The sequence below is a fragment of the Stegodyphus dumicola genome, chromosome 7 (genome assembly GCF_044657685.1).
Source record: "Stegodyphus dumicola isolate Sdum_Otavi_A_Nest chromosome 7, ASM4465768v1".
Lineage (NCBI taxonomy): Eukaryota > Metazoa > Arthropoda > Arachnida > Araneae > Eresidae > Stegodyphus > Stegodyphus dumicola.
The window spans coordinates 69684481-69701146 of record NC_140774.1 but is presented as its reverse complement, the minus strand read 5'-3'; the positions used below and the strand labels follow the sequence as shown (position 1 = coordinate 69701146).

Genomic DNA, 16666 nt, shown 5'->3' with positions numbered 1-16666 from the left:
ATTTTAGGATATTTCTATTTCTTTTCCTTTTCTTTCTATAGGCCCTTTTTTTTTTTTTTTTCTTTTTCCCTCTATTATTTTTAGGCCATTTATTTTAAATTTTATTTTGTCCCATCTTTTCTTCCTGGCCTTTTGAACTCGTACAAGATGTACGAAGTTCCTTTTTACTCTCCTCAAATACGAAATTGCCCCTCTTTCTATATACCTTTCCTTCGCACCTATGCTTGATTTTTCGCCCATCGGTGCAGAAAGACTTAGCGGGTGCAAAACAAGACATCTGTCTACTTTGTCTGTCTGTCTGTCTGTAGGTATCTAATTATATTCCGCTTAGTATTCGTATTGTATTACTCGTTAAATTCGTTTCGAAATTTTAAGCTTATTAGATTGCATGAAAATCATTTTTTTTCATTATGGACCCAGATTCAGTTTTTATTGAATGTGCTACTTTAGCCTTTGACGTATGTCTTTTTAGTCTGTTCTACAAACTGTATAAAACTAGAGAAATATGTCTAAAGTCCTTAAAGGTCTGTATTTATATTGACATCTTTTTAGGTGTTCGGTTACATATTTTATTTTTAAGATATCCGCTTGATATATTTTGTATTTTCGCAGGAAGCTGAAAGTTTTGAAATTAACTCTGAGTTACCCGAAAAAGTAAAAAGTAGTGGCGGAGTTGTCCCGTACGCTGTTATTTCGGGAAACGTGAAAGCTCTTGCAACATCTCTAACAAGTCAATATTTTCCATCAGTGCATGGAGTTATACGAGAAAAAATAATTAAAGAACGCAAAGTGAAATGGAGTCCAATGCTGAGAATGTGGTCTGTATGCTTTAGTGTGATTCAAAAACGTTTTAATTATTATGTTCAATGTATTAGATTAGACAAAAATCTGAATTAAACATACGACTACCAGTTGTGTAACCAGAGTTTTTCCGTCCCTATCGATACGCTAGCAAATAGCTAAAAATGTCAAAATTATACACAGGGAAATAAATTAAAACTCTTATTTTGAAGTAAAACTTTAGTTCTATTATTTTATTATTTTGTTTGTTTTCTGAACCATCAATGACATTGTAGAGGTCTGCATCGCTGCTCCAGTTGATGTTGTGGCAACAGTATAGAGAAATTTCTTAATAGTAAAATATACATTTGTAGGTTTTAAATATATTTTTATTCATTAAAAAAATTTTGCTACAACTAGCAACATTTTAAACAGTTTGCAGTAGCATTATGGTGTTTCAAACTTTTTTGTGGAGTTTGAATTTTAGAATAAACTGCAGAAGTTCAAAAGGACTGCCCTTCATTGTCCCTCTTTAATTTTCCTCAGCAGTAACAGAAATAAAACTGAAATATTTCTTTCTTAATAAGGAATCCTTCCGTATTAATATCATTGAGCATAATTTAAATGATATTCATATTTTTCATTCAAAAGTTCAACAAAGGTAAAACGAGATTGGTGAATCTTTACATTATGGTAACTTAACGATTTTTTGGCGAAAATTTGGCGACCAACACTGCTACAGCAACCTGCTAGTTTTGTTTTGGATGGCATTTTGGGTTGATCTTTACATTATGGTAACTTGGCGTTTTTTTGGCGAAAATTTGCTGACCAACTCTCTTACAGCAACCCTCTATTTTTTTTTCCCCGCCGCCATTTTGTCTTCACGAAGTAAAGACATGTTTCTTTTCTCTTTATCTACTGAACACTTCTTCCAACAATCTACTAGCCAAATTACACTTATGCTAGAAATTTTATCTAACAAAACTGCTTAATCATGACAAATATGCACTGCAAAATTGGGAAAAAGTGCACAATACCATACTCCTTACGCGTTTTTCAAAATAACACATACACATAAACCATGTACACGCCGACTTATTTTTACTTAAAAAAACATCCCAGAATTACACAAAAATGGCATTGCGCACACTCTTCACTATATCCATGTACACTGCTTTTTTCTCATAAATTAGAAAAATTTCACGAAAATACATGACAATTTTCTGAATCTTTAAACCCGGTAAAAGAACATATATGAAATTACCTGATCGCGAAAAAGTTTATACCCTTTCCAAATATGAACATTTCCACATATAAAATAAATAAAATATCCAAAAACTTTTACCTCTAAATCATCTATTATATTATACACGTCACCAACGAATTCATACCGCAAGCATTACAAATACTTAGTGTCAAATATTTAAATTACTTCCATGCACGTTTACTTCAACTTAAACGTATACCAAATTCCTACAAACATAAAATTCACAAAATAACTATCATTTAATTAAAATATCACTAAACCATGTACACGTCGACTTATTTTTACTTAAAAAAAACATCCCAAAATTGCACAAAAATGGCATTGCGCACACTCTTCACTATATCCATGTACACTGCCTTTTTTCTCATAAAGTAGAAAAATTTCACGAAAATGCATAACAATTTTCTGAATCTTTAAACCCGGTAAAAAGAACATATATGAAATTACCTGATCGCGAAAAAGTACATACGTTTTCCAAATATGAACATTTTCCCGTATAAAATGAATAAAGTATCCAAAAACTTTTACCTCTACATTATCTATTATATTACAAACGTCACTAACTAATTCATACCTTTACTTCATTACAAATGGTTACAAATACTTAGTGTCAAATATTTAAATTATTTCCATGCACGTTTACGCAAATTACTTTACTTCCACCTTACATTTAGAACAATGCATAAAAATAATATCCTCAAATAATTAAAAATACTAACTTACCTATTCTTCTTCAGAATTTTGATTACGTGTCCGATAAACTTTTCTTATTTCTGTTTCAGGATCTTTAAAATCATACTTATAGTTCACACCAAGGTACCAGGTAAAATAAATAACTTAATAAAACATCTTTACTTCTATCTCGCACAACCTTAAAGAAACACTTATTACTACGCCTTTCAATCCCACTAAATACCCATTTTGAATTCACTTTAGTTAGGGCCATTGGATCCAAAAATTAACGAACACTGTTTCACACAACACAGAATAAGGGCAAATACAAAATTTCCAGATTTTTTCCCGATTTCCCCCCTTTTCCGATTAAAGAACCGTAATTCGTCCATTAATATCACATGACATATCACATGATCTCTCATTTCCCTCACACAAAATAATGCGTAATCGGAACTGAGTACTGCTCACATTATTACCAAAGTCCCAGGTACTAACCTTTATCGCCTCCAAAATGTCGCCAAACTACCAGTTACCATATTGTAAAGATCAGCCCCATTTTGTTTTCACGAAGTAAAGGCATTTTTTTTTTTTTTTTGTTTTTTTTAACTCAACATTTTTTCCAGCAATCTGCTAGCCGAATTACGTTTATACTAGAACTTTTATGGAACGTAAATGCTTAATCATGACGAAGATTAGGTGCGAAATTGGGAGAAAGTGCAGAATCGCAAACTGCTTCCCGCGTTTTTAAGAATCGCACATACACGGTATCCATGTACATGTCGACCTATTTTCACTTAAAAAAAACATCCCAGAATTGCACAAAAATGGCATTGTGCACACTCTTGACTTTATCTATGTACACATCGACCTATTTTCACTTAAAAAGTCAAAGAAAATTGACAAAAATCCAATTCTTCTTACTCTTGTAAAAAGGGCCAAACAAATAAGTGGGCGATTCTGCACTTTAGCAGCGAAATTGTTTCTAAGTGCTCATTAGTTAAAATCACGATCGGAATTTTCCGGAAAATGTCACATGACATGTCTTATGATCTCTCATTTCTCCGAGACAAAATAATCTGCGATTCGAACTGTGTAGTTCTCAGATTATTGCTAAAATTCTACCTAGTAACCTTTATCGCCTTACTAAAATGTCGCCAAACTACCTGTTAGCATATTCTAAAGATTAGCCACGAGGGTGATGTAGCTGTTGAAATCTTTTAGTGATCTATTTACGCACTTTATTTAGTATTAAAAAATACTTATTCTCTCAATTTATTTCTATATGGCAATTCAGAGTATCGTTGTTCTACCTCCAAAAAAAGTGCCACCATGTTTGTTTACTCTCCTTTAGCTATGTTACTGGTGACTGCCAATTAAGTAATGTGGTATGAGGATAAAATATTTAGTGCTTGGTAACAGTCAGTGACTTTTAAAAACTCATTTGAACCTGGCTTATAATTCCAAAAAAAGATTTTGGCAATTAAAGTTAAGGAATTTAATAAAATGAAGGTGTTTTTTAGATGAACGTTTTATGAAATTTTAATGTTATATTCTCAAAAGTTTTATGCAAATAGTTTGTTGATGCAAACTTTGTGATAAATACCAATAGTAATTTTAATCTATGAGTTAATTGCAATGGATTTAGGGGGTTACTTCCTTTTTAAAACAGTTATCACATAAATTTTAGCATATGCATTTGAAATTTACATTTTATGGATAAAGTGATTAAATTTGCCAATCTAAACATCTAAATGCATTAGCTAAGGAGTTGTCCTTTTAGGAGATTTGTGTGAGTATCCTTGCTGACTGTTGTTTTCCTTTTCTTGTCTAGAAAGCAAAATATGCTGTTCAATTGAACTAGGCACTTTAATAAAGGGTCAATTGGGGTGTGTCAATTGCATTGGATGATGAATGGTGTCTCAAGTTGTGAACACTCAAGTCAGCAACAAATGATTTGCAAAGGTGTTTTAAGGTAGAATGTCACATAATTAATGTTCAGAGACTGCTAGAAATATCTGTCTTTGAAATAGCTTGACTAGATTTAATGTATGTCAAAAAATGTGTGTTAATAGATAAAATAAATATATATTATATAATAAATAAATGCATATTTAAACATATTCTTTAAATAATGTTTCTGTATGTCACTGTTTCGTTTTTATAAAACTAATTTTTATTTTTTTCTGTGAAGAACATCATTAATAAGCTGATTTTTCAAGTTTCTGTGCATGACTTGTTTTTCATGCAAGCCGTTCTATTCGATATGTAGTTTTTCTATTTATTATAATTGTTTCATGTGTGTGATAAAAATGCTTCTAAATTATGTCCAGATTAATCTTTACTTTAGTCAATAAACTTCTTTTTCAAGATCAGCTTGTAACGTATTCATTGCAATGATTTATTCTATTACTTGCTCATTTTTTTAGCATTCATCTATGTTGATGAGGCTTATTATATACATATTTAGGATGCTATATGATTATGTGAAAGTTTGATTAAAAGCTGGTGGAATTTATTGGTAGCTGTTTATATTAACATTTAGTTTTGACCATTGTTGTAATGAAAATTATGTTCCTTGGAGATTTTGTGACACTTTCTATTTCATTCAAATGCTAAACCAACAATAGTTAGCCATTTGATTCTTATTATAGTTAGATTAACTTGATTTTTTTAATAAATTTAAAGCTGAAATTCCAAACAAGCTATTTTATTTATTTTCCATAATTAACTTTAAATTTAATCTTTTTAAAATATTTTGAAGCATTAAGATGATAATGTATACTTTAAATTAGAAAAATTGGAACTACTCTGATATGTGCCCTCAAGTCGCCAAATATTTTTGGCGAGAAACTTCACACTGCCATATTACTATCTAAATTTTTTGTCTACATTTTGAACTTTTAGCCTAAAATGTCTCCAAAAACGCGGTTTTCGCACATGCAAAAACGTTTTGAACACACAATTTAGCTAAAAATCCGAAACAAAAAATTTAGATAGCAAAAACGTAAAGTTTCTAACCAAAAATATTTGACAAGAATCCATGTACACAGCGACATGTTTTAACTTAAAAAAACATCTACGAAATGCGCAATGTAGGCAACGAACGAATCTACAAACTACGCACACCTCGCTTTAATAAATTAACATAACAACAATATATTTCAAAGAATACCATGTACGCAGCATCCTGTTTAAACTTAAAAAAAATTCTACGAATTGCACAATTTAGGTGAGGAAGGAATCTACGATCTACGCACTCCTCGCTTTAATAAAATAACATAACAACAATAAATTTCAAATAATACCATGTACACAGCGTTCTGTTTCAACTTTAAAAAACATCTACGAATTGTACAGTCTAGACACTAAACAACAAAATAAACTAAAGTAAATTTCAAACAATTTAGAAAAAAAACAATAATGACAGAAATTCATACTAAAGAACCAATGAACATAACATTCTACAAAATAAGAACAGGGATAAAATAAAATGCACTTACCATGAATTAATGCGTTTTCGAATAGCGGATAGAATAGAATATATGGAAAGTAAATTTAGTATTAAAGAGTACGATGTTGGAGTTGTTAACGAGTTTTTTGTTCACGGGTGTGTTTATGAGGATTGAAGTGTATTTTAGAAATTTCTGTGGGACTTTTAAAATGGAGTCCGAAATGCAGAGCTGCTATAAGAACTCGGACAAAGAAGAGCATTTCTGATAGTTCTTGTGTGGATTTGCAGTCAAATGGTTGCTGGTAAAGTATGTGGCTGTCAGCGGAGTTTAAGATTTGGATCGTTGTTTTCGTATAGTAAGTTAACTTTGGAGGAAGTTTTTATCATTACTTTTGAAATTTTGAATCCCAGAAAGACATGTGATATAGCAAAATCGTGGCACTTTTGCTCACAGACGTTGTGTGACTGGCAAAATGTTATTAACGAATGTATAATGGTAAGTGCATTTTATTTTACTGTTTTTATTTTGTAGAATGTTATGTTCATTGTTTTACTATGAATTTCTGTTGTTATTGTTGTTTTTTGAAATGTTTATTATTTTAGTTTATTTTGTTGATTTGTGCGCAATGCCTGGATTGTGCAATTCGTAGATGTTTTTTCAAGTTTAAACAGGATGCTGTGTATATGGTATTCTTTGAAATGTATTGTTGTTATGTTAATTTATTAAAGCGAGGTGTTCGTAGATTCGTTCGTTGCCTAGATTGTGCAATTCATAGATGTTTTTTTTAAGTTAAAATATATCGCTGTGTACATGGATTCTTGTCAAATATATTTGGTCAGAAACTTTACATTTGCGCTATCTAAATTTTTTGTTGCGGATAAAACAGCGTTTTTGAAGACATTTTGGGCTTAAAGTTCAAAATGTAGACAAAAAATTTCAATAGTAATATGGCTCCGTGGAGTTTCTCGCCAAAAGTATTTGGTGAGAAATCTGTCGCCAAGCAAGGGTGTATATAAGAGTAGTTTCAAAATTTGAATTATAAAATATTCTGTTTTTATATCAGAAACGTTCTAAATATAAGCATCATTTTAGTGTTAAATTGTAGTATTTTGTGATATAAGCTTACAGAGTATGAGAACTGTTCTTTATTATAGGAAAAAATACATCTTTTTATTTAATATTCTTATATCTTGATTTTTAGCTATCATATCTAGGCTTACCATATGTCTAAGACTATCCCGGGCAGTCCCCCAGTTATTGAAAAATAAATCTTTATATTTAATATTATTATTATATCTTGTTTTTATAGCTATCATATCTAGGCTTACCATATGTCAGCGCTGTCCAACTTATCATAGCCCGCTGGCCATATTTTCTTCACCAAACATTTTGGGGGGCCAAGAAGGTTGATAAATGAAAAGTCAGTTTATACTAATTCAGAAGTCAAACAACAAAAATCAGCGTTATATTTACAAAATTTTCACAGGACTAGTTTCGATGGTTTTACCGAACCACCATCTTCAGCTGCAAAACCACAAATGAACAAGATAGGAAAAAATGATTAGATAAGATAAGAAAGCCTGGACGAGAATAAGCAAGTGGCGCCATCTGTAAGTGAAACCAGAACTAAAACATAATTTCTTTAAAGGCTGAAGGCAAATTTGGATTGGAATTAGGATCGTTAACTAGAACAGAAAGATTTTTATGAATGTGAAATGCCTCTAGAAAATCCAGTTCTCCAATGGAAGAGGTTTTTTGAATAATTTTGGCAGCAGAAAAACTGAAAGTGTGGTTTTCAGACCAACAATGTTGAGCAACAGAAGACTTCTGTGTTTCCTTTTTTCTAACATATGCCTCATGTTCCTTGACGTGAAATTGCAAAATATGTGCTGTTCCACATATTTTGCAGAAATTTAACTTTCGGGTTGTTTATTCTCCCATCAATAAAATTCCGAGTTCCATACTCAAGGACCCCATTCCGGATATGAATTCCTGGGGTATTTATAGGATTCCTTGCCAGTGTGGTTTAATTTACATTGGCCAAACTAAGAGAGCCTTAAAATTTCGCGTTAAGGAACATGAGGCATATGTTAGAAAAAAGGAAACACAGAAGTCTTCTGTTGCTCAACATTGTTGGTCTGAAAACCACACTTTCAATTTTTGCTGCTGCCAAAATTATTCAAAAAACATCTTCCATTGGAGAACTGGATTTTCTAGAGACATTTCACATTCATAAAAATCTTTCTGTTCTAGTTAACGATCTTAATTCCAATCCAAATTTGCCTTCGCCCTTTAAAGAAATTACGTTTTAGTTCTGGTTTCACCAACAGATGGTGCCACTTGCTTATTCTTGTCCAGGCTTTCTTATCTTATCTAATCATTATTTCCTATCTTGTTCATTTGCGGTTTTGCAGCTGAAGATGGTGGTTCGGTAAAACCATCGAAACTAGTCCTGTGAAAATTTTGTAAATATAACACTGATTTTTGTTGTTTGACTTCTGAATTAGTATTTATTCGGCGTGTTATTGTGTCTTAAGTCAGTTTATGTTAATTAAAAAATATATAATTAATATTATAACACAGTCACCCCTCAACAAATACTAGACAAGACTGCACTCTCATGATTACATAAATCAAGCAAATAGCACAGGGTAGTGTGCGCATCACATGCGGCAACCATAGATAGACAACAACCAACCACAAATATAATATGTGGCGCCAACGTTTAGCCAACCGTCATCAGATGTTAAACGGATTGCTGCTGTATTCAGCCAGGTTAAGTGAAGTTATGCAAACTAAATAGTACCTACTTTAAATTCAAATTAGATTTAAATTTTCACATAGTAAAATAATTTTAATATTAATAATAATAATTTAGTAACATAAATTTATTCATAGTAAAATGTACTCACGGGCCATAAAAATAATTTGGCCCGCGGGTCGTTGGAGAGCCCTGCCATATGTCTAAGACTAGCCCAGGCAGTCCTAATTTTTTTTAGTACTCTGTGGGGTTGCAAAAATGTTGGCAAAGATGCTCGTTTTTAAACATTCTCTTAAGGTCATGCATCTCCAGCCGACCTTGGGAAAAAAGTGCTGATGTTGATTTTGAGAGGCGTAGCTACCGGTCTTGCCACAATATTTTATTTAGTTATTTGTAACACAACAAGGGCAATATGTTTATATTATTTGTGTGTGTGAAATGTCTTTTCTACATATTTTTGATCATTTTATCTCTTTTCGATTTTTGTCTCATCATTTAGCTGTGGGAGGAAAAAAAATGTGTGTTTAATGTTAACCAGCAGCAGGAAAACAAATTTTTGAAATTGTGTAATGACAGTAACAATAAATGTGTTTTTTGCACACTGTGTACTGCAAAATTTTCAGTTGCATATAAAAGAAAGGGTGATATTGAAGACCTTGTGAAAACAGCTAAACATATGTTTGCTGTTAATAGTACTGCTTCAGCAAACATTAGAGATTTTTTTACAGGCAGAGATGGGAATAGCAATAAAGTGATTTGGAATGTACTGCTAAAAAAACCCCCACATTTTCATTTGACGCTGCTAGACACAAACTCTGTTTCAAAACATCAGACTGTATATCTAAACTGGTTTAAAAGTCACGTGATGCAAAATTTTCATCTGTTAGAACCAAAACCGACCAATTATTTTTAACGTTATTGTGAGGCACTGGCACCCTCTATGGAGAGCAAGGATGCCAATGCCAGTGAGATGCTGAGAAAAACAATACAACAGATCACGTAAAATGATTATTGGATTGTATTTAAAAACAGTCATCCAGAACATGCTAAACAGTTTTAAAAATAAAAGAAAATCTTAAGAACAGATGTATGCGATATATGAAGGATATAGTTGTTTTATTATATTACTCTCAATAAAAATGCTTAAAAAGCACAAGTTTATTTGATCTTTGACGCCAAATAAGGTATCGAAAGGACCCGTAATCATCAGTCATGACAGATTGGTGTCAGAAGTGGGGTCATAAGGTTAAGTTATCCTTACCTTTGAATTGAGTTTTAAAGTGTACAGAGACTTCTAAAGGTAAAAATTTTACTTTGTTAGGTTAAAATGGATAAAATGAAAACACTATTAAAAAGTGAAGAGCTTTCAGAACATAAGTAACTAATATTGTTAAAAGTAAATGACAATATAAAAAATAGGTTAAAGTTTATAATTGGGTGCCCCTTGTTTTTTGGCAATTCTGGTGACTCCAAGGTCGTCACCAGGAAGGCACAATTTCAAGATGGCCGCTACTCAAAATCAAAATAATAAGTTGTGGAATTGCACAAACTCCGTGTCCATGTACACATCGATCTATTTTCACTTTAAAAAAAAATCAGAGAATTGCACAAACTAGGCATTGTGCACTGCCTTAATTTTGTCCGTGTACACATCGATCTATTTTCATTTAAAAAATATTGGGAAGCCAAAGCGAAGTTAAAACTATCATGGTAACCAGAAATGATGTTCCATCACCAAAATTTAACAAAATGTGTGACTAATTGAAGGAGTACCCAATTCTACACTAGAGCCAAAAAATAAAAGTGATACTGAAAATTTAATATAAGGTTCTTTAGCATTATTAATTGAAAAAGAAAGAGAACTGTATAATTTAGATGAGAAAATTGTAGCTTTGATAGATGATAAAAAGAAACTTGAAATAGAAATTGAAAGGATAAACTAATTTTATGTTAATCTAAAGTAGAGATTTTTAAAATCCAGTCGGACACACCACAAAATAAACTTGCATATTAGGTCAACTGAATACAAGAGTGAAAATCATCAAATTCTCCTTCCTAAATTAAAGATTTCTAAATTTTGTGGTTGTGGTGACGTCAGTCAATGCGCAAGTTTTTGGAATTCATTCAAAATCATGATACACAATAATATTGCTCTTTCGAAAGTAGAAAAATTTAATTACTTAAAATACTACTTAAATGGAACTGCCATCAATGTTATAGAAGGTTTTTCAGTATCTGAAGGAAATTACAATGCAGCAATACAAATTTTAAATACAGTAGAAGTCCAGCAATCCGCAACACTTGGGACCAGAGGTTGTGCGGATTTTAGGATTTTGCAGATTTCAGGACAGAAAAGATAATATTCAGACTAAAAGTGCAAAATAAATAAGGCATATTAGATACATTTAATTAAATTTTTTATACATTAATACAATAACTAATTATAATGCATTAAATTATTATTACATATATAAACTGATTATATTGTTCATTTACATTAGGCTCCTCTATTTTTAAATCAGTATGAATCTGCTTCCCCATTTCTCTTAGTAGTCCTGAAATAGGTACCCCATCACTCTGCCGCTGCCGGAACCACTCGTAGAAGACAGCATGGAGGTTTGCCGACTTTGCCTCATGTAGACTTCCTCTTTCAGATTCCGGTGTTAGAATCATTGTTGCTGTAAAATTTCAACAGCTTTCCTTTATTGTTTCGTATATCATACACAGTCCGTGTGGCAATTCCATACGATTCTGCTATAAACCGAGGAGAAGCACCTGCCTCCATCTTTAGCAGAATTTCCACTTTTTTCATTACCATCAATGCAACGTGTTTACGTTTTTCAACGTTGCAAGCAGTAAAATCACGAGTGCGTTTCTTGTCTGTCATAGTATTAAAAAGCGCTGAAATTAAAAACATTCTTAATTTATCAACAAAATATGTGGATAAAAAAAAACGACATCACTAAACAATCTCGTGAAATAATAACGCTCAGAAAGTACAACAACGTGAAGTGTAAACTTGAAAGAAGAGTTGATTAATCATCTGCTTTTTTACCTCGATACAGATTGGAAGGGAAAAAAACTTATCATGATGTCAATAATTTGGTATTTCCGTTATGACTCATTATTATTCGGTAATTATGATGTCATTATCCAGTAAGTATTTTTTCTTCGATATTTCGTGCTCCATGTTGCGGTTTCCGGAAGCTATAAAAATGTTTATATTTTGAGAGGCAATGCGGATTTTAGGTCGGCGGATTTTCGGTATTTGGCTGTACTAGATTTGGAAGACACAATGTTATCATAAATGCACATATAAGCAAAATTTCTTAAATCTTTCCCCTGTTTACAAATCAAGTGATATTTTAAAATTAAGAAAATTATATAACACTATAGAAGTACAAGTTTGAAGTCTTTCTTCTTTAAATATTTATCCTAAAACTTGTAACAATATGTGTATCCCAGTTTTATTTAGGATTAGAATATAGTCATATGAATGATGATGGTGCATGTTTAAATATAAAAAAAAATTTCTAGAATTCCTCAAAAAAGAAGTACAAGCTTGAGAGAGAGCAAATGCATTTAATTCACATGATAGAAGGGCTATACAAAGTCAAAAAGTTTCCATTTAACCCCAACAAACCATTACGAACAGATGCAGATTGTCATCAGCAGTGATGCGAATATAAACAACTGACTAGCGGAAAGATCTATCTGATCATTTCATCAGATACCTGGAAGTGTGTAGCAAGTTCACCACATGCCTACTGTCACTATGGCTGCTTTCAGGGCCTCATTGTCCAGCGCTTGTGGCCGACCGCTCTGTGGTGCTACACAGCGATGGAGACATATCCCCTAACCTGAACTTCTGGAAACATTGCGCCTTAGCAGTTTGTTTGTTAACGGCATCATCCCCAAAGGCCTGGCAAATTCGCCAACTTGATTCTGCTGCTGACAGCCCCATTTTTAAATCATACAGCAAACAACTCCGAATGAACGCCTTTGATGCGTCCATTTCAATCAGTTGCTGTGTGAATTATGTTTGAGGTACCGATGCAGTGCACTTTGATACTCTTGGTCAATGCCTGGATTCCCTTTCTAACCATTTCATTGCCAGGTTTGGCGATTATTTTTATGTTGGGGTTTCACTCTTCCAATGTCATATCAGAAATGGAAAGAACATTTTTTGCTTACCTTGTATTATAGATTATATTATGAAGATATAATTAGTGATATGCCAGTCAAATTCAAATATTGGAATATAGTGCCAAATGACTTTTGGGTGACAGTTTATGAAGTTATTGCAGCAGGCAACAGAGAATTAAATCTTATGTTTTAAATATCTATATTTGTATTCCGATATGATTAATTTTTAAAAATATTGTTCATTTAGTCGATTTCAAGAAAAGTATTTACTTTTAATCACACCATTCGAGCTCCCACTTGAATGAGGAGGTGTGAGGCACTGGCACCCTCTATGGAGAGTGAAGATGCCAATGGTAGTGAAATGTAGAGAAAAACAATAAAATGGATCACATGGAATGATTATTGGGATGTATTTAAATACAGTTCACACAGAATGTGCTAAACAGTTTTAAAAATAAAAGAAAATTTCAAAAACAGGTGTGTGAGATATATGAAAGATATAGTTGTTGGACTGTATTGTTTCATAAAAACATTTAAAAAGTACAAGTTTATTTGATATTTGACACCAAATAAGGTATGAAAATAACCTAGAATCATTGGTCTCTATTTGATATATCATTTTTCTATTTATATTTAATATATCATTTCTCTATTTATATTTGATAATTTGTTGCATTCTTCTGAAAGCATTAATTATGTTAAAAGTAATGATGGATAGCTTAAACAGTAGTAAAACTTCCAATTGTTTTAAGATATTTCAGTTTGGAGGAGGGATTTCAAGTTACTTTAAAACTTTACTTTCAAAAGGTGTTTCAAAAGGCTGATAGTTCTAAAATGGTTGAGTTTGTGATGTCTTTGCCTGAGACATCTGCTCCAGTTGGGAGAGTGTTTTTCAATTGTGGGAAATATTTGCCCTGCAGAAAAGATAGACTTTGAGTATCTACTATTAAACATCTGCTAAATGTTAAAGGTAATTCGAGCTTACTTGTTATGAATTCTATGATGTAATTAAAAGAAAAAAAAAATTTCTGAAAAGTCATGTCTATTGAAATATACAACTGAATAAATAAAGTTTGTTTCAGTAAACTGTTTAAGACTTTTAAAGAATTTCTAAAATATGTTCTGTGTTGAACCTAAAATAATATGGTAAGCCTAATCATATATACTATTTAAATTTGTAGTTTATTTTAAAACAGACTTCTTTTTAAAGAAAATAATCTAAAGCTAATACTTAATTTCTCATTGTCTTATTTTTAACAATTTCAATGCTGTATACAATTGGATTTCAGTGCTGTTATCTTTCTTTTGTGTTAATGTCTATACTTGTTGTTTCTTTTAATTAGAATTTTTATTAGAATCATTAACACTTATTCTTTTGCTTTGTAATATTTTGCTGTTTTCATTTTAGGAGTGCCCATGATAATAACATTCAGCATTCTGTGAGCAGTGTGCCATTTGCTGTGTGTGTAGGAACCAATAGTTTGTTTAAGAAGCAAATATGTGTAGAAATAGTGGACCCATTTGTGGCTGAAGAACTGATATTACCTACAATTTATGATGAATTTACCATGCATGAAGATACTATTGGTGAAGCAGTGTTTAGTTTTTTTCGTGGAGAAAGAACAGTTGGTATTCAAGAAATTGAAAATATGTTAATGGAAGATTCCACTTTGACTGCAGTTGGCAAATTAATTGTTGACAAAGGTAAAGTAAAAATAATGCCTCCTGATCCAGGTCTGAATTATTTTGTGACTCCGATGACTCTGGACTCTCTAATTAAAAAAGTAAGTGATTCAGCTAGATTTCACAAAATTATTTGCATTATTACAGGTGCGATAGGTTTATGTTTGTTTGCTTATATTGCAAAAAGAGGCTATACAGGAATTAAAGAACGAATAAATCGAGCAAAACGTTTGAAAGAGATTGAAGAAGCGAGGCGGCTGCGAATGATCGCAGACAGCACCCGTAAATTGCAAGCTAGTGATAATAATTGTTCTAGATGTATTGTGTGCATGGAAAATCCTGTAGAAATTTTAATTACTGAATGTGGTCATGCATGCTTGTGCTTAAACTGTTCTCAGGAAATTCGGGACTTATGTCCAGTTTGTAGGTCTAAAATTATCTCATTTGTACAAGTATTTTTACCATGAAATCTGTAATAATCTTGAACGATGATCTTAAATGATTTATAAAACTGGAAAGAATTTTATCGTTTATTTAGATTCTGAAGTTCATGTAACTTTTAGTGTTGGACTTACAGTTATTAGGCAAGAAGAACAGTAATATATGTTGCTGTATAATCTTTAAAAGTGCAAATGAGTTAAAGACTTATCTGAACCCTTCCCTCTCAATTGCCTTGCAGGAAAGAGGAATGACATGGGGCTGTTGCAATGAAAAGTTTGAACTAAATGATTTACAGCATCGTAAGCGTGTACATGAAGCCAAAGTATGAAGTAATTAAAAGCAGTTCAGTTTTAAATGAGGTAACCCTATAAGAACAGCATGCCACCCGATGAAAATCCGTTCACTGAAATTCCGAGAAAAATGTGCTCAATTTGTCTTCCCATCTTAGGGTATAATTAATATCACATGTGTGGTTTACTTTCCCAGCAGTACTATTGAAGTATTCTCTACAAAACCAAAGAACTCCAGAAAAATATGCCGAATACTAAATTATGTTCAGGGAGTAAGTAGTAAAGACAAGTTTTAATTTCACAAATTTTTGCATACAAAGCTATGGAACATTTTAAATAATGTAATTTCCCACTTGTGTTTCACTATGTCAACAAAAGTAAAAATATTGAGGAAGTGCTAGTAAAAATGATATTTTATGGCTTCTCCGATAGCTTTTTTCTCCAATGCAAGGAACGATTTTTTTTTACAGAAAAGACCCATGAACACAAAATCCACCAAAGTGGAGCTGGACCTTGCTTGCTGCAAGCCCTTCAATTCTAAAATGTTTTCTAACTCAGGACTGTGATCTACTAAGTGTGCAAGTCATTCAGGAATGCTTCTAACTTCTGGAATTTTGTATGTAAAAATATAAAACTTTTTATTTAATTAATTAAAATGAGTATTTTATTAATTGGAAATTTTGTTGTATAAGGCTATATAATATTACTTTTACATCACTCCCTTTCACTACCCAGAAACTGTTTCCATAATACAGTCAAAAGTCGTTAATTCGGACACCCATAATCCGGAATGATCTACGTATAATCCAGACCTCAAAGCTACGTAAGACCTTTACGGCTGCGAATATGCGAGTGCGCATGCGCAAAATACGTTTACGAATGCGCGTTTAATGTATAACGGACGGTATAAGCTAAGGTAAAATTATCTAATTCAGTTAAATGTTGCAGAGTGCGTTGTTCCTTAATCTTCGAATTGGATCCGGCTTATTATTTTTTGCAGACCGTTAGAGCAATTTTTTAAAAGTAAGCTTGAACTTTCGATTATGTCAAATAGAATTTCTGATATATATTTACTAATATGTAAAGGATCTACAAAGCGAAAGTATGTTTCGAAGTCCATTAAACAAAAAGTGAAATTGCTGCAAAAAATGGATAAAGGCATATCCTTTGT

General features: G+C 32.1%; 1 protein-coding gene across 1 annotated transcript; it reads left to right on the top strand.

Annotated features, from left to right (window-relative positions):
- The first annotated feature begins 292 nt into the window (after nucleotides 1–292).
- LOC118205759 (mitochondrial ubiquitin ligase activator of nfkb 1-like) lies at nucleotides 293–16173 on the top strand. Its single transcript, XM_035378045.2, has 3 exons — nucleotides 293–524; nucleotides 613–818; nucleotides 14490–16173. The coding sequence occupies exons 1-3, from the start codon at nucleotides 411–413 to the stop codon at nucleotides 15229–15231; spliced, it is 1062 nt and encodes a 353-aa protein (XP_035233936.1). The 5' UTR covers nucleotides 293–410; the 3' UTR covers nucleotides 15232–16173.
- The last annotated feature ends 493 nt before the right edge of the window (nucleotides 16174–16666 follow it).